This window comes from Simochromis diagramma, unplaced genomic scaffold (assembly GCF_900408965.1).
Source record: "Simochromis diagramma unplaced genomic scaffold, fSimDia1.1 OVJJ01000585.1, whole genome shotgun sequence".
In the NCBI taxonomy this organism is placed as follows: domain Eukaryota; kingdom Metazoa; phylum Chordata; class Actinopteri; order Cichliformes; family Cichlidae; genus Simochromis; species Simochromis diagramma.
In genome coordinates, this window is record NW_024387398.1 from 4470763 (window position 1) to 4497098 (window position 26336).

The window sequence follows — 26336 nt, forward strand, 5'->3', positions numbered from 1 at the left end:
CCCACGGTCACCAAAGCACTTACTCATATGGGGTCAATTATGTTTTTCTCTGTTTTGTTTTTATTATCATACAATCTTTAAATCTTGTCTGCTATGACTGACAGAAGCTTCCGTGTGGTACTGAGGCACTTTATTGGCCAGTAGTTAGATGGGACTCGCTCCTTCTGGGGATTCTTGGGGACAGGATTGTCCGGCCTTCAGTTAGCCGTTCTGGTTGTATTTCATCCATGAGCAGCTGGTTCATTTGTGGTGCCAGAGTGCAGTTACTTTCTCTAACCAGTAGGCGGAATCATGTCAGGGCCTGATGCCGTCCAACTCTTCATACTTAAGACTGTGTCTTAAATGTCTACCACTATGATAGTTACAGGATCCTGTTTAGGTACTTGTTCTCATGTTGTTCACCTGCCGCTGAGAGTACACCTTAGATGATTTATTGGAGAACATCTGGTTTATTTTCCTAGCTTCAATTTCTCAGGTTCAATTGGCAGGTTTAGGCTGAAAGTCTTTGCTTGGCAGTTTCCAAGCCCTTAGGTATGTGAGTTACTATCATAAGGGGTAGTGGATAGTTTTTAATCCACATAATTTCCTTAGGGATTAATAAAGTATTCTGATTCTGATTTTCATGCATTCAGCAGCTTTATGGTCATCAATTCTGCCACATTACTTGTAACAAGTTGTTTTCCGTTTTTCAGGAAAACAACTTGTTACAAGTACAAGTAACTCTTACACCTGCATTGTGAGTGTTGTGATGTCTAAGTCTGGTGAAACAACGTTTGATGTAAATGTAAAATTATATGTTTGATGTGATGCACTGCTTTTAGAAACCAATGAATCACATTCAACTTGCTGAATTTGTCTGTACAAAACCTTTAGTACAATTTTTCTTCCACACAATTCAAAAATTCTTACAGAATTGTTTGTATTCATGAAAGAACAAATGGTAAACTTTTTTTTTAAATAAACTTTCAACCAAATCATTTTCTTGAACAGGATGATGATAAATTGGCCAATCTCACCAGAAAGAAGCAGTTCAATTGCAAATTCCCCAGTAACTTAAAAATGTTTCATAAGTAGTGGGGAATTTGCCATCTTCTCTATGGGACCATGGATGAATGTGCTAAATGTCCAAGTAAAACTGCAATATCATCAGCACACTATCTAACGCCTGTGAAAGAGCACAGTTTGCATATCAGTGATGAAATTGTATAACTTCCATGCGAAAGTATCAGCTTTGTTGTTTCTAGGTGAGAGTTCTACTACTAAGATAGCTCACCCCATCACCCCACCTATTTACTTTACCAGATATAGAAATTGCTTGTACCTGGATAAGCAGATAAGGCAGCTATTACAAAAGCCTTTCTAAATGTTGGGAAACAGCTACTGGCCTAGTGATTGCAGAATAAAGTGACACGTCATTCATGCTAAAGTAATAAAAATTTCATTGAATATAAAATAATGTTTAATTTTAAACAAAATGAAAATGTTTGCTATGACAAAAATTTGACGAAAAGAAGCACGAGACTGTAGGTAAAGTAAAGTAAAGTTTATATAGCACCTTTCACAGACATATGTCACAAAGTGCTTTACAAGGTAAAAACATAATACAGTCATAAAATAAAAGAGTCCAAACCCTGTAGAAATAGGGGAAGTGCATTCCACAATCTGGGTGCAACAGCTTGGAAAGACCGGTCCCCTCGGGTTTTAAAACAAGTGTGGGGGACCACTAAAAGGTTTTGGTTTGCTGACCTCAGGTCATCAGTGGAGGTATGTGTATGAATCAGATCAGCAATGTAGGGGTGGGTGGGGGGGGCGTCTCTGTAATGCTCTAAAAGTTAAAACTAGAATTTTAAAATGGAACCTGAATCTGATTGATAGCCAGCGCAGCGACTTTAAAACAGGGGTCATATGAGCACCCTTGTTTGAGCGGGTCAGTAGCCTCGCTGCAGAGTTTTGAACAACCTGTAGGCGGGCTAGCCCTTTCATGTTTAGACAAGTAAACAGGCTGTTACAGTAGTCAAGTCTTGTAGAGATAAAAGCATGTATTATCATCTCGAGTTCACTTGTTGACACGATGGATCTAAGTTTAGAAATGTTCCTCAAGTGAAAAAAACAGGTTCTTACTGTCTGATTTAAATGTCCCTCCAAAGAAAAAGCTTCATCAAAAATGACACCCAAGTTTCTAAGGTTATGTTTCTGTGAGGAACCTAAGTCACCCAGTCGCCGTTTAATATCAGGTATTGCACTGCTTGGTGCAATAATCAAAGTTTCTGTTTTGGCCGGGTTTAGCTGTAAGCAGTTATTGTTCAACCATTGTTTAATGTTGGTTAAACAGACTGCTTACACAAGACACAATATAATCCTATAAACTGGGCTTCAATATTACCCATATGTTCTGTGTTCTTATTTATTCACAATGACCATAGAATAAAATATGAATGCATCAAATTGAACTTTCAAGGGAGCAATCTGACGGCTTTAGGACCCTGACGTCACCCTCCTTCAGGAAGAGGGCGTCGGCTCGGTAGCCGGTGGAGGAGGAAGGTGCTGTGACTGGCGAGCTGCTCGCGCAGTGACGCGTACAACCGCGAGGTCAGGACATTGGCGCGAGCGATGCGAGTCAGGGGCTGCGAGGAAACAGACTAGAGAGAAACACCTCAGCCGGCTATCGTCTTGTTTCAGCGGTGTGAAAAGAAACACAGTGCAGTGAGCATGTCGGTGCTAGCTTTGCAAGAATATGAATTCGAGAGACAGTTCAACGAGGACGAAGCTATCCGATGGATGCAGGAGAACTGGTAAGGCTACACTGTAACGTTAGCGCCCCGTTTATAATCCCATATATAGCAATGAACGGTTTTTCTACAGCACATTCAACGCGCCGTGCTCGTGCTAAATGTGTGTTGGAGCCTGTAGCGTGGAACATACATCCACCTCGTTTACCGGGATTAAACCTAGCCGTATCCTCTTACATCAGCCTCTTTGTCATCATCCGCGAATTTCTGACTGTGCTTCATAAAATGAACAAATTCATGCAGGCCTTCAGCCGCGTGCGAAAACGCCGCTCTGCCACATTTCAGTCTGTCTGCTCTCATTGGATGCTACATGCTCTTCCACTGTTGCATTGTGCATCTTTCATGAGAAGGATTTGTCCTTGAATTCCTGTGATTTATTCTCCCGGCATCACTGCCGCGATAGTGTTATAAAGGTCATCCATTCCTCCAGCTGTCGCACCACCATCCACTCACTGGGCCAGTATGTTTTTATCCACTGATTGACTGATTTTCTATGGTCAAGAGTGGGCACCAGTCATGGTTTATTTTTGTCCTTTAAAATAAAGATATTTGTTATTAATTTAGTAATTATTTGTTCTGTGTTTTAAAACAGTTTATTTTTCATTATGAGTCATATATTGATTGTTTTCAATCAATGGAGTATAAAATGATTAAAAACTGTCATCACAAGCCCCCAGACTCTAAGGGGTCTAATAGCATGCTTGGTCCAATACATTTCCTATGTAAATGAAAAGAGAAAGTGTTTGGAGCTCTACTTTAAACAAAATGGCAAGAAATATTATTAACCGATCAATATTGTTGATATTTTATTGATTGAGTAATAACCCAGTTCTGTTAGCTCTAAATAAGACGCCTTTCCAAATGAAAGAATATGAAATCCCAATTAACCTAAAAATTAATTGCTACACAAAATATAAGAGACTAACTTGCAGCAAAAGCCTTTTTTAACAGTACTAATTGGAGTCACTGATGAATCACAGCTTCCCACAAATCAAATGTGTTTTCTTCCTCTAGCCGTAAGCATGCATTTTTTTTAAACAGCTTTTTTTTACAATAGAGTGTATAAGTTGACCTTTTACAGACATTTCATTTTTAAGTACCTTGTTAGGGGGGAAAAAAACAAAGCAAAACAAAAATCTGAGTGATGTTAAGCAACTGGATTAGCAGTTCTCCAAATGCTGCAGATTCTGTTAGAGTGGCCTTTCAAGTTGCAGCTGATCTACAGAACAGAAGGACTATTCTCCCAACAGCTGTCCAAGGTGGTGTGGATGGAGTATATATGAGAAAGCAGGATGAGATCCTTTCGTGGAAGACAGCTGAATATTCTTGAGGGTCACTATAACAGCAGCCTGACCAACAGTCCAGAGAATGGTGAAAATATGAAACAGGAAGTCGCAATTTGTTTTCTTCTTCAAAATAAGAGTGAGGTGGCTTGTCCTCAAAATACCCTGTACTAGTACAAGATGCTGCAAATTAAAGCTGAAGTCACCTTCTGGCATCGTTGTTCATTGATAAGAAGCGTCAGTATTCAAAATGTCTCATTGTTTACTTAGGGTGGTGTCTGCTACGCTTTGCACAATCTGTAACATTACTCCAGGCTGAAATTTCCCTGTTGCTACTAACGGATGAGTAAATATTCTTCATGATTGTGTGCAGTCATGCATTACAATCGTGGGTCATGTACTGGTCTGTCCACCCATCTTTTGCATGAATTAATAGAGGGTTATTTTTGTCCAGGTCCACGCCAGGTTGAGCAAGAAATGGTTCCAAGCAAAACAAAATGATTCATGGGTAAAGTTAGTATGAGCTTCATTCACTGGTAGTGGGTTTTTAGAAGGCAGCACACAGAAAGTAAGAGGTATTTGTCTAGCTTCATCTGTTTCAACTGCCTGATAAAAGGCAGATTATTTTTAAAGCATATTTTCCTTGAGTGCTTGGAATGAGTTATAGAACAGTTTCAGTCTTATTCAGTAAAATTAAACCTGTGAGTGTGAGAGACAGAGAGAGAGAAAGAGACCGAGCGAGAGAGTGAGTGAGAGACCACATGGGAGTAATGTGTAGGAGCTGTCCATACCCTAGTACTGACAACCAACCAATAACGTTCATCTTCTGATGTCTGCTGACAGAGAATTAGCCAATCAGGTTGCAGCTGATCTGTGATGACCTCTCTCTGCTATTCCTGTAGTGGAAGATGTCAGACAGGGCCAGTGCACATGGCTAATAGAGACAACAACTATGGGAAAAGGGACTGTATAAGTTTATGAGTTGACATTAGGAATGTAATAAAGGGTGACGTGTTTTTATGGCTTAAGGGTGAGACATAAGGAGCTCTTATGAAAGCATGTGCCTTAGAAAAAAATGCCTCTGTTTAATGGTTAGCTCAGTGCAGTACTTAAACCACCACACAATAACTTTAATCTAATTTGCACAGTTTGCGTTTATGTATTTATTTTGTGTATTTATCCTGCAAACCATTAACAAGGCCAAGTGCAAATATGAACTGATTTCAGTTCATATTTGCAAAAGCAAATGTCAAGAATTGCATACAGATCTCTGGCTTGGCTGTTTTCAGTCTTGTTTGACTAGAAGAACAGGAGGATCCCTTTTGATGGATGTGCCAGGGAATAATTCAGACTCTGAAGGTAAGGCAGATCATATATTTATCATATAACATATGTATCTGATATTTATCTTTGGAAATCACAATAAATGTTTATTTTGCATTGCATTTAACTGGCTATAGAGTAGACGCGTGAGTTATATAAAAGCTTGTGTGCATGACAGAGGAGTCATTGATAAAGCATGCAATTGGCCCTGAAGTTAACACCATTAGACTGTGACTGTTGAACATAGTTATGTAATAGTGTTGATGATGATAAGCTGGAAAAACAAACAGCTCTAAAACTATTCTATTAGTCAAAACCAAAGATATCTTTAATCAGAATTCATTATATATGTTACGCTGTGGTTACATTTTTCTCCTAATATTTCCATGTACTGTATTCTCATTGTTGAATATAGGAAAGCATCAGCTTTAGTCATGACGGTCATTTACATTTCAAGCAAAATGTATGTTAACTGAACCATGAATCCTGTTCTTTGGCTGTCAGATATTATGTATTATTTCTAGTGTGGTCAGTATTGCCTGTTTCAGTTTGTATTATTTGATGTTAACTATGCACAAGTTTATTTTTCTTGTTTCATGTTCAGCCAAGTCCCAGCTAAAGTAACCCCTCTGTTTAAAACAGGACAAGACATAAGTGTACATTGTTATATACTGTGTGTATGTCATTGTTCTGCAGGGATGAATGGAGACTGGTGCCCTGATCTAATGTCTTTGTTGGACACTGACAGGAGACAGCTCAGTATTGTATAAGAAAGGTCAAAGAGTCGGTTGAAGAACTAAGAAGAGGAGGAAGAACTAAATACTGTGTGATAACATCAGCATCTTGCCTTTTTGACAACAAAATGTATTCAGTACAATATAAACCTAAATATTATAAGGGCAGGGTGTTTTCATTTTTTCTCCACTTCAGTCTTGTGGCAAAAGATTGTCTGATTTGACTTTGGTAAGGAAATTGTGGTGCACAACCCAAATTTAATTGTGATTAAGTCACACTAGGAAATTGGAAAACCAGTTTAAAATTGAAAAAACCCCAAGATAATGACTTCCATTTACCTCGGAAGTCTCAGCAGCATGTTTCTCCTGGGACCTGAGTCAGTTGAAGTCAGATGCACTCGTCAGCTAGATCATATTAATATAAGATCATTTTTTTCTTCATCTCAGTTCCTTGGCCCTTCACAACCCATTTCAACACATAATCACTTAACACACAGTAAACCTTATGCAATGCCTGACTGTAATTGCACATATAGTGCATTTATTAACATAACTTTGCAAACTTGTCTTTGATATAAAATTGTTTAGCATAACATGTGCATCATGTTACTGTTTTGAATAAAGTCTGTTTAAAAACACATGCATGGGTTTCTGTATTTGTTGTTGCAGCTCAAATTTTGGGAAGAAATGAATAAACAAGCACTTCTCTCATTTTGATAGGTGATAGCATGTCCAGTCTAATGTGGTAATATCTGGACTGCAGTCTTTGGTTATTACATCTGGTGTGACTGTGTGACTGAACTGGTTTGTCGTCACTTCAAATGAAAACACTTATCTTCCTAAATATATTAAAACCTCAGATGTGATCCAGTGCAATGGATAAAACCTGCTCCATTTCAATATTGCCTGATGTATGTTAAGATTGCAGTGTTCCTTACTATCCATAAAAGACACGTTGTTATTATTCAGTGTTAATACACTCACCTTCAACCTGCTGACTCAGTCTGCACTTCCACAAACGTCATCATTTCTCATTAGCATGCAGATTGTTTAGAACCTTATGTTCTGTTTTTTGAAAATCCCCTTGTGTGGATAGCATCCCCATGGGTCTCTGCTCTTTTGATGGATCTCTGGTGATTTTGCTTTGGACTGATAACACGGGCTGCACAGTCGTAGAATACTGCAGGGAATGAATAATGAAAATTTTGTGTGTGGTCTGACTGTTAATGTTTCTCCTAAAATTTGCTTCATTTGCTGTTGCTTTATAAACTTATTTTTAGAGTAAAATAATAATGTTTAGACTCTGCCTTCATGAAATGTTTATGAATATTACTTTTAACAGTAGCATTGCTTCTTTTTAGCTAACCATTTGCCTTTCAATTCAGAAGTATCCTGGCTCACTGACTAATCTTGAAGATCATGTTTCTGGAACTCGATAAGTTGGGGAGATAGCTGTCTTCCATCACAGTTTCATATTACTTATTCAGTCCAAGTGCAGCCTTCTCCATTGTTTCGGAGTTCTCATGCCCTATTATTGTACAGATGAGACCAGTAGATGGACTGGATTAAAAAATTATGTTGCATCAGTGGTTAGTGCATAGTGGCATTTCCCATAGATTTAAACTTTTACTTGTATTGAGTAGAGTATGCACATATGCTTGAGCAACTACAGTCCAAGAAGGTGCAGTTGGACAATGTTTGATAGGATGAGATGCTCTTTTGAAAAGATATTACTATGACTTGCAAGTTGTTTGGTCCGACCAAAATGAGGAGAAAGATCTGGGATTAGTAGTGAGTCAACCTTTAAAATATGAGCAAGGGACTACACTAAAAAGTTCATTTATTGTCCTGGAAATCTGTGAAAATAATAATAATAATAAAAATTCAAAAATGATTTAGCAATTGTACTTGGGCAACCACCTCAACAACTAAAGTTAAAGTGCTTGAAATGTTAACTAGCTTGTTTTCATTTTTCTCTTGAAAAATAATATATGCATTTGTGTGCATTCTCTTATGCAACTTTTAAAAAAAATTCATGATTCAAAGCAGCGCAGACGACGTTAGAGAGATCCTTTTTGAATATTGAGTATTTTTATTCAAGAAATTATTTTTAGGTATTAGAGACACTTTTTTGTGTTTTTTAGATGATTTCCTGTTTCCTGAATTGGATCCGTAGCTATAAGTAAATGGATGCTGCTGCCTTTGTAACAAGAGCAGCACATGGTGATGCTAATCTTTCTTGACCATGTTAACCAAGAATATGCTTCAGGCTTGATGTTTGTTCGGCCTGTTTTCTTCTCACCACTGGTGAGGCGAGGTAGAGACATGCGCTGACTCCTCGGGAACTGATGTCTGCCTGCGGTGTTGCTGCAGTTTTGTTACACTTTCAGTTTTTATTAGGCTGCCAGTAAAAATCTTTAATGCAAGCAAAAGCAGTTCATATTACAGCTATTTTGTGTTAGTGTGTATGTGTGACTTTGCAAGCCTGTGTAAATAAATTACCCTAATTTATTACCTTATTTTGTTCAAGCTAGAAATGCAAAGACTGAACATTGGTATGGGTGAGATCAACCCAACTGACTGCCTTGTCATTTCTTCAACAGACCCTCTGTTAGTGTGGCCATGTAAATCACCAGCTTCTGTAGGTGTAATATATAGGTGGCCCAGTGCTTTTTGTCCTTATAATGGATACCTTTGGTTAAAATGTACATTTAGGAAATAACACATTAAGCCCAAATTATAAACCACTAACACAAAAATATATTTCTACAGAATTTTCAGTTTTTTACTTTTTACAATCGTTTGGAAAATCTTTTCAAAACGGCACTTACATTTGTTTTTAGTTGGTGGACTTTTTGTTTCCCCATTTCCTCTGGTGAATTGCAGCTTTTCTTGAGTAGTTACATACATGAGTCAATATGGAATGAATGCAGTTGGACTACATTTCTTCTCACTGTAGTTACAAGAGTGTGTGTCTTTTTCACGTTGTACTTGATGATGTGCGTTCCAATGAAAACAAAGTTTGGGCACATAGATAACATACTGGTGATGCAATTCTCAGACTAAAGGTTTTAAAGCCATCCTTTCTTTAAAAAAAACAAATCACTGCTGCTTAGTAATTAATTAATTAATTTATAAATCCTACAACTTTTGTCAATTATGTAATGACAATCACAGCTTCAGCGTGATTGTTGTGTGATAATGTCAATTATTGCACAACAAATGTTAATACTTCCAGCACAAACTCCTTAAAGTAACTTTGACTTTTGTACATGCTGCTAAGTGACCTGTAAGTGCACCTCAGTGATTCTTGGATGATGACTGGTTATTATGTAACATAGCTAGATTATATTCACTGCAACTTGTGGTATTTTTTCTTTTTTTCTCTTTTTCTGCTTGTCTGCTCTTTGACAAAGTTACTCCTTTTACTCTCTATAGGATACAGAAAGTACTGCCAAGGAGTTAACGGTCCTGAACTAAACTACAATATTGCAAGTGTGCGCACAGATACACAGTTCTGCTGTGTATATAGTTGTATATGTCTTTGTGACATAGCATACACACACACAGTTAGACACCAGCTCAGTGTCACAGGCATGCAGACTCATCCTCAGACTGCAAGCACAGGATTACATAAGACATGAAATCTCCTGGACAAGCTAATACAGATCCAAGTTTCACAGCAGGTTATCCAGCAGCTTTATACGACACTGTCAGTGGGGGAGGGGATGGCCAATGGGATCAACATTCTTATTATAATGTGCAATGTACTAAAGAAGTTAGTACATAAGTCAACAAAACCAAAACCATAAGGTGGTAGGATATGCTGGCATACTTCAACTTGATGTCTAGAACGAATTGTTTGCTATAAAACTGTAATTTGGGCTGGATGGCTTGGCTCTCCGTTTGTCATGTTTGAAGTTAGACTACTCAACTTTTACAGGCTAAAAGACCATTTTCATTTGAACCTTTATGGTGGTGATAATATTGTGAGACTGTAGTGTCAGAGGACATCTCTGGAGCTGTGCTTTGTTGGCTCCATCATCAGTATTCTCTCAAAATTAAATTCCCTTTTTAAACTTTTGTTCATCATTTGGCAGTAGTGAAAAATGAGCCAACGCCCAGCGTCTGAAGCTGTAATAATGGTTACGCACCAGAGGGAGAGGGAGTGTGATGCTTTCCTGATTTGACTGAGCAGCTCTTGTAGACTACACTCAGTGTGCACAGTTTTACATAGAGAGCCGGCTCTGCAGTCATAGATTTCACCTTATTTTAATGTTTTTTACCACTAAGCTAGTGCTTCTTGTGCTCATTTAGATGAATGCAGCTGCTAGCCTTGCTGCAAGAAAGAAATCTCTGCTGATTCTGTTACTGCTTCATGCTGATCCTTCCCAAAAGAGCTCTGACTTTGTAGTTTTTTATTTGTGCTACCTCGGCCCACTTTGGCAAACAGCGGAGTCAGGCCATTTGCCACAACCCTTTAATATATTGCACAAGTAGTTTTTACCTTGTGAAGTTTACTATCTTAATTTATTTATTAAATTATATTTTGGGAGGCATTATGACATACTTCGAGGACTGAGGAAACTTAAGAGAGAACTGAACAGAAAACTGTAATAAGGAGTCTTAAAATATATAATCTTTACAAGCACATGCACAAAGTGAGTCAGGTCTTAAAAACATGAGCGAAAGCAGCAACAAATCACTCATGACAGGTTCTAATGTGAGGGTGAGTAGCTGTGCTACATGGCTAACATTAGGCTATTTATTTTGTTTTTTTCCCCCTGCAGCCAACCAAGTAATTACATTTTGGCAAAATAAGAATTTTCTTATTCAGCTAACATTTGGCCATCTTTTTTTATTTATTTTATTTAGGACAGTGCATGTTAATGAACATAAATGTAAAAAAAAAAAAAAATTACATGAATGTAAACATACCAGATTATAGCCAGGGGCTAATTTCCATCTGTTGTCCTTAACCGTAAAAAATAGACATAATAATTCATAAAAATTCATCATTCATTCATAATAAAAACTCCATCACCAAACTTACACATACACACCATTCTGTTCCCAAATAAAACATTAAAACTATACAACTCATACATGATCACACACTTGATTTGTCCATAACCAGTTTTTAACCTTTGCCTTAAACAAATTGAGTGTAGAGCATTCTCTAATGTGTTGAGGAAACAGTCTTCCTCAAGGGTAGTGCTGGGCTTGTTTTATGGTACTGCCGTTGTGATCATTTGTATAGGAATTTGCTTATGGAGAGCCTATGAACAGGGGTTTTCAGCCTATGCAAATGTGGATGACACTGTGTAGGTCGAATGCTGATTGTTGGACAAGAGAGAAGGGACAGCAAAGATAATAACTCCAAAGATTAAGAAATGAAAATCACAAATGGTGACTGCAGTGGACACTTGATTGTTGGTAATACTGGGTCTTTGTATGTAGGACTTTGCAGCTGGCTGAAGGACTAAAAACGATGAAAGAGTTGCCCACAAACAGGTTGAACCACATGCTTTGAATACTGCCTCCAACAGATGCGATCTACTTGTAAATGGATTCTCAGTGGGTGCCTACGGTTTGCCAGTGTACTGGACGTGGACAATCATCATGAGGCTACTGTAGTTTCTATGAAAGTTTCATCATCACATGATCAGTGCGAGGCTCTGAGTGAACATCACCTGACTGTCTCTGATCGCTATTTGTGACAGTGTGGACGTGTTAGTGGAGACTCCAGAGCACCAACTGTGCATGCACCCTTAAGGTGGACTTCAGTCAGATTTCGAAGATCTAACACTATGACTACTACTTTCTTGTGTTGTCTCCAGCAGCCCATGTCTGTCCCACAGAGTATAATTGTTCTTTAGTGTTTACAAACTAAATTATTATGCAGTAGACTTCTTGGTCATCATACTGGTGTTTGAGCCAAAACAAATATAAGCTAAATATTAATTTAATTAATTATTAAAAATAAATAGATAAAATGTAAAATTCTTTGCTGATGATGAAGTAATCTGTTGCAATAGTTGGTCCTTAGGCTCTAAATTTATTTTCAAAATGTAACTTGTTTGTTGGCTTGAAGTTATTAAAACAAAGTAGACCTTGGTTTAAGTAAGTGATTATCCTGTTTTAAATTTGTGTTGTGTGAATTTCAATACTTTATATTTAGGTGGTATATAGATGGCATTGTGAGCATTGCCAAGCATCCCTTATGTCTTCATTCAAGCATGCACTAGCAAGCAACTTACTGAAAAAGTTGCATGCTAGTGCTATATTTGTCACCTGCTGGTTGAAAGAGAGCGCGAAGAACAGAGAAAGAGTGCAGTGAGTTTTGGTTAGGTGGAATGGTAAATGACCTGCATTTGTATAGCGCTTTTCTAGTCCCTAAGGACCCCAAAGCGCTTCACACTACATTCAGTCATTCACCCATTCACACACACATTCACACACTGGCGATGGTGGAAGAATCATTACTAAATCTTTGTTCTCACTCTTTTCAAAACTTTAATTTTGCAGTTCACATTTAACATTAATGAACCAAGAAAATCTGCATTTTGCTTTTGAAACATGTTTGCAAACATCAATGGAGTGACAGGATGCGTGACTGCAGCTTTTCCCAACCTTATAAATAATATTTTTTAATATTGACCAAAACTACCATCAATGACTACCAATGGGCCTTGCAATCCGTCATGATCATTATTGTGCTAATTCTCATTACCATTGATCAATGGAAATGTCTGTGCATTACCATTACAGTTGGGGGAATGGCTGTAATCACAGTACTGCAAGATGGTGAAACGTATATCCTTAGAGATGGTTGTAAATGGCCTCCTTGACTCCCCACTCAAACCAGTGTTGCTTTTTGTCAGGATGTGCATACCATCGTCATTGAAAGAGTGATGATGAGGTAGCTCTTCGGTGTTGTGCTATCTGCTTATCCAGAGGTGGTTTGGTTTCCCCGATGTGTAATTCACAGCAATCTTCCTGGCACTTCACCACGTACACTATATTATTCTGTTTGTGCAAGAGGATCCGATCCGTCAGGTGGACCAATTGTTGGCATAGTGTGTCGTGGGGTTTGAAAGCTACAGACACCGTGTTTTGACAGAATGCGTCTCAGCTGTTCTGTTAAAGGTTTTCATTTAGGCAGCAGTTGTCTTTCTTCTCTCCTGGATCGCCTGGAGCATTCTGTAGGTGCTTTCCCAGCTTTGACAAATGTCCAGCTGGGATAACCACACTTACTCATGGCCTTTTTGTAATGATGTCATTCTGATTCCCTGGCCGCTGTGTCTGTGGGGATGATAAGAGTCAAACATTTCTCCCCCTGAAAACGATATGTCCAGTAGGGCTGGGCGATGTGGCCTAAAATCCATATCGCGATATAATTTGAAGCATGTGCGGTAACGATATATATCGCGATATATTCTTTTCTTCTGTATAACGTATTTTCCACACTACAAGGCACACTTAAAATCCTTTAATTTTCTCAAAAATCGAGTGTGCCTTATGTATGAATTCTGGTTGTGCTTACTGACCTCGAACCGATTTTGGTGTGCAGAAATCTGTTAAAAAATGTTTTGATGGATTGTCAGAGCATTACGGCTGCCGTAGTAAGGAGCTTCGCGGAGTAATCTGGGTCCAAAACTCCGTCCGCTTCAGGTCCCAAAGTCAAATGAACGCTGAGAGTTAAAAACGGTCTAAATTCTTTCATCTTTAATAAAATCATCAGCGTTGCTGCTTTAGCAGGTGTAACAATTAAGTTTAACATCCAGGCATCCATGAAAACAGAATTTATTAAATTTAACGGAGTTAGAAGTTAACAGGAAGTTAGCCTGCTAGTTTCCACCTAAACATTTCATACCATGTTCTGACTGAGAGATTTTTGAAACTAATTAAAACGTACAGCTCTGCTACCACTTCCAACATAAATGAAGACAGAAAACTAAACAGCAGTGGCGTTTGCAGGGTTACTGAAGTTGGACTACCTGGTATATAATGTTGTGCTACGTGATTGCTAGCGACACAGCTATGTTAGCATAACATTAGCACAGTGAAGCTGGAGGATGAACGGCAACTTTTTTTCCACTCGATAAAAGTTAACGTGAGGGATTCTGGTGGTCAGGGACAAATGCAATCGCATAGCAGGATGCTATACACGAGCCAAAACTCAGTCAGGAGAACAACTGAGATTATTCATCCACAATACAAGGTTAGTTATTAATATACTGCAATAGGGCTGCCACGATTAGTCGACTAGTGACGATTACGTCGACTATCAAAATCGTCGACGACTGATTTAATAGTCGACGCGTCGTTTGAAGCTTTGTAAGATCCCAAAAGACGCAGGAATAAGTAGTAGGATTTAAGAGTGTAATAACGGACTGAAACAGAAGATGGCAGCACTGCATGTACAAGGATGCCAGCTGCCGTTAAACCCCGAAGAAGAAGAAGCTGTGTCCCAGAATTCATAGCGCAGACCATCGTGGCCCTGCTCAGTTTCCAGCAATGGCGGCAGCTAGTTAGTTTTAAGATTACTGTTATTAGTCTTTCTGGGTCACAAAATACACGTTTAACATATTTTCAGGTGAGAATGTAGCTGTGTAAACCTCAAATATCTGCTCAGTTTATCAAGACACCACATATTTTCAAAAGCGCTCCGACGTTTTTGGAGGCGTCTGTTACCCACTAGCTCGATAGCTAGCCGGGGGCAAGGCTCACTAGAGCCGTGAGAACACCGGACTCCCGGCAAATCGTTTTCAAACCCACCGCCGTCTTTCGCTACTCAGGTTAAATATATATAAGTCACTTAGATAACTTCAAAATGTTATTGTTTGGCTTTTTTTAGTATTTTATTTGTTCCTGAGTAAATCGGTTTGGCTGAGATTAAAGTTATAGTTTTTACACAGCTGAATAAACGTCAAGCAGACAGCTGATTATCAGAAGTGTGAGATGCTCGAGAATTTACTCCGGTGTCCTGTTATATTTTAGATAGCAGGGAGTTTATTAAACTTCACCGAAACAATCTGCAGATTTCTTTAAAATTTAATAAACTATCATCTTGTCTTTATTTTTAGTTAGCACATACCTGAAACACTTAAAGCTGTAAGCTAATGATAGTTATATAAGAGCAGATGCTGCTGGTGCAATAAGCTTTACCTTGTATGATTAGTCAACTAATCGCAAAAATAATCGGTGACTAGTCGACTATCAAAATAATCGTTTGTGGCAGCCCTATACTGCAACAACATGGGAATAGAACAGCTGCGAGAGAATTCAACATTAATGAATCAACGTTATGGAAGTGGAGGAAGCGCAGTTTTTGGCTTTCCCCATATTTTAAAAGTGCTTCATCTCTTTGCTATGACTGTCGCCGAGCATAATTTGCAGATGACAATGGTTGTAGACACTGCGATGCTTTCGACCAAAACAGGCGCAGTTTGATGACATCATCAACATGCGCTATCACGATACAGCGGTATAGTCAAAATCTCTATCGTTGGCCAAATTTAGATTGTTTCTATCGTATATCGTTTATATCGCCCACCCCTAATCTCCAGCAAGCAAACAGAATCGAGTCTCTGGAGTAATCAAAATTTATGAGAGAATAAACTGAAAATGAACCTGACTAAAAGCCGCAGGGTTCAAAGCTTGTGCAAAAAGTAGCGGCTTATAGCCCGACAATTACGGTAATTAAAATGTCACATGATGTCAAGTGCTTTGTGTTTTAATGCTTTTAAATGACTATTTTTAATGGACTTTTTACTTAATAGATGACAAAAGACTATTTAAAATAAAATCTGTGTAACCTTTGCCAAACTGTGACCACTGATGATAGACATGGTAATTACAAATAAATGTAAAAAATAATTTGTATCAGTAGCACAAGCAAACTGCAGTACTATGCCAGCCGTGAGCCACTCCTTATTTCTTTGTATAATGCTAGGAAAATAGGCAGTGTGTTTGTTATCAGTGTGACACTGAAAAGTGATGAGATGCTTTCCAGATGATGATGCATGCCAGATTCTTACACCACTAGCTGAAATGCAGCCCCCAAATTATGACAGAATCTCCACCATCTTCTTCCATGTGGTTGTAGAAACTCACTTTTGTACCTCTCTCCTAAGCTTCTCTGTACATCATAACAATATTTTTTGTTTGTTTTTTGAAAATTCAATAGTCTTTGAAACCAAAAATTTCAAATGTGCAGTAATCACTCCATAAGCTGCTGATTTTTCACCTTTCCTCCCCATCTCCCTTCTGTAAGGCTCCTTGACAGCCACCCTTTCACCAAGACTATTTCCAATAAGCCTTCAACAAATAGTAGATGGAACAACTGAAAAGCCAGATGCATCTGATGTATCTTTATTTATTTGTTTACTTACTCATTTTTGTATTTCTAAAGGACATGACTTTTACATAGTGTTCATCCGTTATCAATGTTTTTTAAGAAAATGCTCAGGGATAAGGACTGAGAAGTTGTGAATAATAAGCCAGTGTTTACAGAAAAAGGGGTCCAGAGAACCTAGCGAATTAGTGCTCGAGTGCTTAAAAAAAATACCAGAAAGCCTGGCTTCTAGGAAGTACAATATTAAAAAAAAATGAGGGGTAGCTCAAGGCACATTACTTTAACTCAATAAATTCCTCTATAACATCTAATTTGATAACCTTCAAAAACTAATGGCCCTAAGAGAACAAGCGAGGCTTGGACACTAAAGGGTAAATTTATTTTGCCCCATCTTTAGATGATTTCATTGTACTCATAAGGAGTTCTATATATGGCAAATGGACTGATTCTTATATAGCGCTTTTCTACTCTCCCGGAGTACTCAAAGCGCTCTATACAACATGCCTCATTCATCCATTCACACCCACTCGTACAAGCACTTCTATACACAAGTGCAAACTAACCTGCATTCACACGCATTAATTTGGGGTTAGTATCTTGCCCAAGGATACTTGACATGCAGACTGCGGAAGCCAAGGATCGAACCACCGACCTTCTGATCAGTAGCTGATCTGCTCTACCACCTGAGCCACGGCCACCCCTTAGACACAGCTTAGACTATGTTCATCGTGCTACCCTTTGACCTTTAACCTTGAATGACAGTAAACCAAAGGGTAATGCTGAGATTGTTTCTCCTTTGCAATCCCCTCCAGCCACTCCACATTATATAGGGCACTGTATTGTGGGTTGCTCCGTTCCCCCCTCCTTCCTGTGTAGTTGAAAAACAGTGATGTCATTCTGCAGTCCGACCCTGTTGTCATTCTGTAAATGCAGCTGAATTTGACTTTGACAGGTTTGTCCTTTGTTCTTCAGAGGTGGTCTCAAGCATTTTATGGTCTCCTGCAAGAACAGTTAGGTGACATCCTATATCCTTTGTTGAAAGATGGAAAATAAAGAGTTGATACACTATGTGATGGTAAAAGTATTCATTTATTCAGTTTGAAAAGAGAAAGGGCATCAGCAGCACTACTTTTTTATCTTCTAGCATTGGTTGACCCATAACCATCCACTGACATACACCTTAACCTGACTGACCGTCTTACACAACCCTCCTGTATTGAAATTACAAAGTGGGATCCTAAAGTTAGCATCAAGTTCATTCTTGAAGTTCATTTTTGAGAAACTGATGTCATGGAATTAAAGATTTAACTGATTATTGTCACATAGCCTTTTACATTTTTTTTTAAAAAGAAAAGAAATTACGCCTTTTTTGTGTGGCTACATCCTTGATCAGCAAATTTTAGCGCTGTTGTCGAGAGTGTCATCTGCTAAGGCAGCAGAACAGGTTTGTTCACTGTGTACAAGGTTGCACATGTGTGGGCTCTGTGAAATGTTCAGCAGTGTTAGCAATGTAAGTCTCAACCCTTTAAAGCCAACTATATCATGTTTAAAACACGCGTTTTTGGGACGTCTACATCAGTGTGAACCCCCATCCCATGGAAAACTGAAATAAATTGCATGATATGCTTTTAAAGAATAAACTGCAAAAAATGCCTGATGTAGTACTCCTGTGCTTGTATACCATATATCACAATTCAATTGGCAATTCTGTTTAGAGGCCTTATTTTAATTTTGTATAATAAAGCACTAAATACCTAGGGCTTTAAAAAAGTCAGCATCATGTTGTTGTCTTTGTATAATCTCTAAATAACAACACAAACCTCACTGAAGTAGAACATCACTCCTTGGGCTACTATTACTCAGCTAATTAATCCCAGAGCTGTTGGTCAAGCTCCAAGAATGCCTCATTCCTAGTTGCTGTGCACTGTCCTCTTGACAGCAAACACAATGTTTTTTTTTTTTTTTTTTAATGTTTCCAAGGTTGCTGCTGCTGATATTTCTTTTTTCCAGTATCACCCTGCCGTTACATACACATATCTACTTCTGGCTACCCTGCTGTAGGTCTGATGCCTGACTAACTGGAACCTACTAACTTACTCTCATAAGGTTTATTTTCCTGAAGGTTTCCTGGGGGTTTATTTTCTTGGCTATGCTGCTCGAAACAGTTACTCTGCTCTGTCCAATAGAGCAGATCGTTTTTCGACAATGCTGGTTTAGTGTTTTTCAGCCCTATTCAGCATCCAGTCTGTCAAGTCAGACTACCTGCACCTTGTAATTGTGCTGAGCACTGACAAATGCTTTTCTTTAGATTCAGTTGAGCCAGGTGGTGTTTCACTGACAAGTCAATTAACACAAATTTAGATCACAGGATGGGAGGAGCTGAAACTGAATCCCGGCAATAGCAATTAACTTGCAGCAAAGTATTAAATGGCAGTTGGAACTGGACTCTGATCATTAAATCATTGCTTCAGGCATTGCATGTGAAGTCACTTTATTATGTAAAACGTGTCTTGTGTACATTATGAAGCAGTGCTGGAAGAAGAACTTCTGTGCATACAAAAATTACATTGTTAGAAATGATTACTTTATGGTGGGAATAAATTGCAAATAAATGCTGCTTTCATTTAAAATGTCAGGTTTTTTTCCCCTCATAGTATCTAAGGATGAAGCTTGCCAGCTTGCTCTTTGATAATGTTTGTTTCTTCTTTGATGGATTACAGTAGAGTGCAAGTCTTAAGCAGTGAAGCAATTTATTGAAATCCAATCGTACATGAAAATATAGTGTATATATTAAAAAAGAAGCTTGAAAGTCAATATGTTGTGTAAACCTTTATTGAGGAATAAAAGGTGGAATAAAGCCAGAGCTCTCTTAGGCAAGTTTTTTGGAGTTTCTTCAAATAGTGTCCAAGCTTCTTGATGGACATTCCAAAGCTCTTCTTTGGATGTTGGCTGCCTTTTCTTCTGCTCTCTGTCAAGATGGTTCTAAATCTGAAGAATGTTGAGGCCCAGACTCTGGGAAAGCCAATCCATGATTGATAGAAAAACATACAGTGGAATACAGTCAAGATATGCTTTCACTGGATTGCTGTTGCCAATCATATATATGGTGCATCAGAATCTAGTGTTGACCTCAGCCTCTTCTTCCTGTTTCCTTTTCTTAAGAGTTGCTTTTTGACAGCCATCCTTCCATTTCTGATGGTTTTTCACCAAAGAGTAGATGGATCAACTGAAGGCTGTCACATCTTTGCTGTATTTCTTTCCTATTTCTCAAGGATATGACTTTGAGATACTGTCCATCTGCTGTATATAGCCTTTTAGGCCTGCCACTTCTTTCTCCACCTATCTAGCTTTTTAAAATCTTTAAGGGAGATACAGCTCTCTATGCCAAATGTGTGGCTAATAACTCTGGTTATGGTCAACAAGGAATTGCCTTGTGGGTGCAAAAACACTACTGTCAAACGGTGTTATCTTTGGCTTTTTTCCATGAGTTCAGCTAAAGAAATGGGAACAGATTAAGTTTTTTACAGCAGGCTGCTAGTAACAAAGTGCCTAAAGATACAATTTAAAAAAGGTTCTATGCTAAATTGTCTGTTTTGTGTAGACAAAACAGCGGCCAATCCTTAGTTAGGTGCCGTTTTATGCTTGAATGATTCATAAGTTAGTCTAAAGTGACTTTAAAAGCATTCATCTAAAAAAAGTGAGGTACAAGTAGTGGACTGAAAATGAGTGAAAAGGAACCAGTGTCCTAAGAAAAACTTTGAAAGAGTGTCAGAAAGTTCTGAAACCTTTTGCTCAAGATCGCTTTACAAGAACGTCTGACGTCTTTGGGAGCAAAATATAAAGAACTGAGGGGTGTTTCAAGACTTAACGTTCGGCTATTTTAGTCACTTTAGTGATACTTTATAACCTTCATTCCTAATTTGTTGCATTGAACATCAGTCTATCAGTATATTTTCCTGTGTATAGTAAGTCATGCTTTCTCTTTTTGTTGCTTGCAGGAAGAAGTCCTTTCTCTTCTCTGCACTCTATGCTGCCTGTATCCTCGGGGGCCGCCATGTCATGAAACAAAGGGAGAAGTTTGAGTTGAGGAAACCATTGGTGCTGTGGTCACTCACCCTCGCTGTATTCAGGTAAGAGGGTTAACATTTGTTTAATGATTATTTAATATAAACTGACTTCAGTTGTCAAACGTAGCTGCGTTTCACAACAACTAGAAACAGTAGCAATGTGCACACTAAGAAAACCTCAGCCTTGTAGAAAGTGCTAGAAATACAAACATTTTAGCTATAATGTGGGAAGCACTTTCACACTTTTAACACAAATTATTGTCTGTATATGTATGTCCTCCTCACCCCCATGTAGTATTTTTGGTGCCATCCGTACTGGGAGTTACATGATGTACATCCTGATGACGAAAGGGCTAAAACAGTCAGTTTGTGACCAGAGCTTCTACAACGGGCCTGTCAGCAAATTCTGGGCATATGCTTTTGTACTCAGTAAAGCACCAGAGCTGGGTAAGTCCATTTCATTTATTTATTTATTTTAAGTATCTTTTGCATATTCTTTTCTACAATACTGCAAATACTGTAAAAGGCTGATGATGTCATCACCCCGTCAAGCAGGTGGTCAACATGGTCACCCAAGTTTGTGAATTTGATAACTCAAGAACCAAGCGGCATATGGCCTTCAAACTAATACTAAAAGTGTATTTACTAATAATCTTAGACGAGTTTAAATCCCAGAAACCTCAGTCTTAAGGTCAGGGGTCAGAGTTTCTGAAAATCGTCTGAATGTGATGACTGAAGAAGAAAGTCACCTACAATTTTGAAATTGATACAATAGGTGTATCTGCTAGGAGGCTGATGGATACAATTGGCCACCACCAGTACTCTTCTTTTTAAAGATTTTGTGTGAATACAATTTTGTTTTTGCTCATCTTTATCTTCCTAGTGTCAGATCTTCAAGCCTAAACCTAGAGCAGTTGTTCCTCTCAGCAGGAATAAAGAGTGGCAGATGCCATGTTCTCTCTGTCTGGCTAATGTCCAAACTATCATGTTGTGAAGTCTGGAAACTGGAGACTTGGTTGTTTCTGTATCTACTAGGTACAGAAAGGTGCAGGCGGCTTAGGGAAACATAAGAAGGTGGACAGAGACCTTTTTTTCATGGGTGGATGTCTCTCTAGATATGTCACTAAAAATTCGAGACACTGCAACCCCATTGCACATTCTAAAAACGAACACAAGACACATATAAGTAGTTATGTTCAATGAAGTTCTGCTCTGTTTCATCAAAATACCACTATTATCAGGACCAAAAATATGTATGGCTTGGCTTTAAGGATTAGAGTTGAGTACTCATTTAAGAGCTACAGGTCAGAAGCCAAATTTTTGGCACCGTGCTCACATCTTTTAGCCATCCACTTTTGCCAATACATACTCATATGGACAACATCTTCATCTGTGATTCCAGGTGAATTAACACTACAACTATTGCAGCAAAATCAGGTGGAAAATACCATAAAATTTATAACAGTAAACTCAGGTTTATTTGTAGTAAACTGGCTGCTGCAAGCCTTAATAAATCAATATAAATAATAATCATGTTTGAATGATTAAGTAATTCATAATTTTGCATTGTAAAAGAGAAATTCCCACAAATGCCCTATTATGTGCATAATAGGGCAAATTCTAGCAGTATAAATATAATACCAAAACAGTACTTTGTGCTGTCACTGACTGGTTTCCTGGCTTAGAATGGAACTTTGGGTCTGAAGGTTACATGACAGTAAGCATGGCGGTGTCAGTGTGACCTTGGTAAATATGTGACTAGTGGAACCTTACTTGGTTATTAAAAGTCTCTATTTAGCCTGAGTTAATCATGCTTTGTGTTAAAATCCCAACTGTTTAACATACTGCAATTACTGCAGGATTAGTTTTCCATGCATTTAAAGTCATTCAGCCACTACATTCACTAATATATATATTGCAATATTTTTGACTGATGTAAAAAAATAAAAATGTAGGTAAGTGTACATTTACATTTATACATAAATTTGAAAACAAAAGCCCCAAATTTTCATAAGGAAAAATACATTTTGTAACCTGGAAACCACTGATATGAAGCATTGATATTATGGTGTTTTGTATTTGTAGCAGTACTTTACTTTGTACTTTGTTGTAATAGGGCATGTTTTCTGTTTTTTCAGCTTTTGCAGTTACCGCAACTGTTTATTGTAGAGTACTTATCGGCCTTGGCCTTGTTATGGGTGATAAATGGTATAATAAAAACTGCTTTTGCTGCCACTTGTATTTGTGTTTATCAGTTTATTGGGTCCTAAGTTGTCAAACATTTCAGTGCTTCTCTGTGTGTGCCTAAAGCTTTGTGTTTTTACACAGCTTTGCATATTTGAGAGTGATTTGTATCACAGCCAGTTACTTTTTGTTGGACAAATAATAACCATGTTCCTTTTTCTGCTGCTCCGTCCTGTCTTATCCACTCCTAACTTCCACTCTCCTATTCGCAGGTGACACTCTGTTCATTGTCTTGAGGAAACAGAAGCTCATCTTTCTCCACTGGTACCACCACATTACTGTGCTGCTCTACTCCTGGTACTCCTACAAGGACATGGTGGCTGGTGGCGGGTGGTTCATGACCATGAACTACTTGGTCCATGCTGTCATGTACTCTTACTACGCACTGCGTGCAGCTGGTTTCAAGCTGTCACGCAAGTTTGCCATGTTCATCACACTGACCCAAATCACACAGATGTTGATGGGCTGCGTAGTCAACTACTTGGTGTACTCGTGGATGCAGCAGGGCCAGGAGTGTCCATCCCACATGCAGAACATTGTTTGGTCCTCCCTCATGTACCTCAGCTACTTTGTGCTCTTTGTCCAGTTCTTCTTTGAAGCCTACATCGGCAAGTCCAAATCATCGGCTATGGCTGCCACAAAGAAAAGCGAGTAAAAAATAAATGCCATAAGTATGAAAAGAAGGAAGATAATGTAAAAAGGGAGTTTGAAATTGAGAGCAGGGACCAGTGTCTTGAGAAATGAATGGGTTTAGGTGTGAGAGAGGTGGCATATAGCCCACGAAGTCTAGTGGGAGTGGGAGGGTCATGAAATGGTTGGTGTTTGTGCTTGAGCATTATTACTAATGTGCAGGTCTTTAAAAAAAACAAAATAAAAAAACAAAAAAAAAAACATTGAAGGTTCTGTCTCCCTTGAGGGATGCTATAGAAACAGCACCACCATGATCAGAAGCCATCACAATCTGTCCACCTGAAGTTTAAAAGCCCCCATTTTAAATTCACATTTAAAAGTTTTTCCAAATGTAAAGGATAACAAAAGGATCAAAATCACCAGATTAAAAACAAATTACATCTACCACAAGTATAAGTTTACTTATATAGTATATAGTATATATATATATATATATTTAAATATATATGTATATTGAAAAAAAGAAGGTACATATGAAGATGGAGTTAACATTAACACAGGCCATCTGAGTATGTTTTTGTTTGTGTGTCTGTCTGTCGTCAGTGTTTTTTTTTGGTTAGATCTGTCAAAGCAAAAGTTTGGATCGCTGGTGAGTACATGGAGCTGAAGTGTTGGTGGTTGAGGTGAGCTGATGGGGTGAACGGCACTGTGTCGTCTGTCTTACATTGCAAAATGCGATATTTTTCTCAGGTCTTAGGTTATCTCTTTCTTAATATATGCATATCAAGACAAAGTAGACATGTTTAACATCTGCACCACTTTACAGTATGGCTGAATTTCATCTAGAATGTCTGCATAATTGAGAAAAAAAGTATGAATGGAGCTGATTGGACTGACTGTTGACCACACCGCTCCTGGCCGTGATGGGAAACAGATGCTGACAGTGCCCTGCTTCACCACTTGTCATGACCTTGCGGAAGTTGCCGACCACACTTGGAAAATTACTTGCCATTGACTTCCAAGCACTTCGCTGTGTTAAAGTGTCCCTACCAGTGACGAAACCAGTCTGTTGGACAATGAATGCTTAAATGGAGGAAGAGCATATTTCTGTCTAGCAAAAGAAAAAAAATTCAAACATGCAAATTGTCAAAATCTGCTGTATTGAAAAAATAGTATGTATCCTTAATGGTGTCTGTTGTGCTATTGTGCATTTGCACTGTATCAATGTAAAAAATATGTTGCTGACAAACTTAACATATGAACAAAGTGCAAAAATGTGACATGCCTGTGTTTGTTTGTTTTTTTTCCTCTTGGTATTGCACACCATTGAAACTATTTTAGTGCTAAACCTGAAAAGCCATCTAAAGTACTACTAAGCATTTGAAATTAAGAATTACCAGAGTTTAATTATCACTCCCAGACATCCAGTCTTTCTTTACAAGAACTGAAAGACAAAGTGTAGCAGCAATCAAACATGTTTTATGCCTGACCTCCCAACATCAGGTGTTACACTTCTGGTTTTAGCTGAGTCACTAAAGTTGATCTGTATCATTGCTGGATGCACTTCGGTAGTTGTGGGCATAAATGGCACGAGTAGTTAAGCTAAGCAGCTTTTCATCTAAATAATGATAGTAATCCACTATTACTGTTGGTTCAGTATTGAAAAAGCGTGCTGACCGCCCCCTAGAGGTCACATTACAGGTTGTTTGAGGCTCCATTTAGTTGAGGTTGGAGTGAGACAAACATGGCATGAATCAAAATGTTTTCATCTGAGAAAAGTTAATCACATAATAAACATGGATTCTTAATCATTTAGTTGGAAAGACCTAGTAAAGCAAATCCTGTGAAGTGATGGTTGCGTTTTATTCTTGTTGTACAGACACAATTCCATAAGCCATAAAAAGAATAACAAATGGTAAATTTATGCAATATACATGTTCTATAGGGAAAAGAACACGTTGCCCCATCATATTATAATTTTTAAATAAGTTAAACAAAACAACAGGATGTGGCCGCCTATCGTTCCTGTCACTTCCGGCTACCATCTTTGGTAACTGAAGAGTTAGCCAACGAAATAAAATGCTACGCTATCAAGACAAAAGAGGGGAGTAAAATTTGTTCAACAAGTTTGATATTTTGTTCAGGCTGAAGAAACTGAAGAGGGCTTTGAAACTGTGGTAAGTGTTAACAAACTCAAAAACAAATTCCCACAAGCACAAATCTTGAATACTTTTATGGTTTAATTATTCAGTTTTGAATGTGTAATATATCACAATTATATTATATATTATGTATTATATATACAATTTATATTATAAAAGCGTCAAAGCAGCCTAATGGACCATTTCCAGAACACACATCATGGAAACGTGCAAAGGTCTTTTTCCAGTTAAATGTCTCCTACAGGCTTAGCGGGTGATGGAGCATGTTACTATAGAAGTCATTGGAGTGGCAAAACTTACCGGTGACAAAACTACTGATGATATCCTGAATTAACAGCAGAAGCTATACTTTGTATAAATGTTCAGTAATATGCACTAGTAGTGAGAGACAAATAGACCTTACCAATTTAGTCCCTATTGTTACCAGTACTACAGTACTGGTAATAATATTCTGAGTTTTCTGAAGGTATTTAAAAAAAAAAATGGCTACTTTATACTTATATTATCTTACATGAAAATAATGATTATGAAATAATGATTTCCTGAATTATTGCAGAATTGATTACAGTCTAGAAGTTGTATCTAATTTCAGTTTATTCATAACCATAAAATGATTTGCTCTGTGCTACAAAAGGCTTGAATCTCAGGTGCCCCTCTCAAACAGGAATGCTCTTTATCTGAACTGAATGCAGATTATGATAATGAGTGCAGGTTCGAACTGCTATTGCGATCTTGATGTAAAGA

General features: G+C 38.1%; 1 protein-coding gene and 1 long non-coding RNA gene across 2 annotated transcripts; both read left to right on the plus strand.

Annotated features, from left to right (window-relative positions):
• The first annotated feature begins 2525 nt into the window (after window positions 1-2525).
• elovl6 (ELOVL fatty acid elongase 6) lies at window positions 2526-24710 on the plus strand. Its single transcript, XM_040010328.1, has 4 exons — window positions 2526-2792; window positions 20488-20619; window positions 20852-21003; window positions 23013-24710. Exons 1-4 carry the CDS (start codon window positions 2710-2712, stop codon window positions 23453-23455), a joined length of 810 nt encoding a protein of 269 aa, XP_039866262.1. The 5' UTR covers window positions 2526-2709; the 3' UTR covers window positions 23456-24710.
• LOC120720598 lies at window positions 2807-7819 on the plus strand. Its single transcript, XR_005692993.1, has 2 exons — window positions 2807-5431; window positions 6092-7819. It is a non-coding gene; the product is annotated as an uncharacterized LOC120720598 (long non-coding RNA).
• Window positions 24711-26336: the final 1626 nt, after the last annotated feature.

Bases quoted from the DNA above. Each gene is read 5' to 3' on its own strand.
- elovl6 (XM_040010328.1), top strand. From the start codon at position 2,710: ATGTCGGTGCTAGCTTTGCAAGAATATGAATTCGAGAGACAGTTCAAC. The intron at 20,620-20,851 runs GTAAGAGGGTTA...ACCCCCATGTAG, and splicing joins CTCACCCTCGCTGTATTCAG to TATTTTTGGTGCCATCCGTA. The intron at 21,004-23,012 runs GTAAGTCCATTT...TCCTATTCGCAG, and splicing joins CAGTAAAGCACCAGAGCTGG to GTGACACTCTGTTCATTGTC.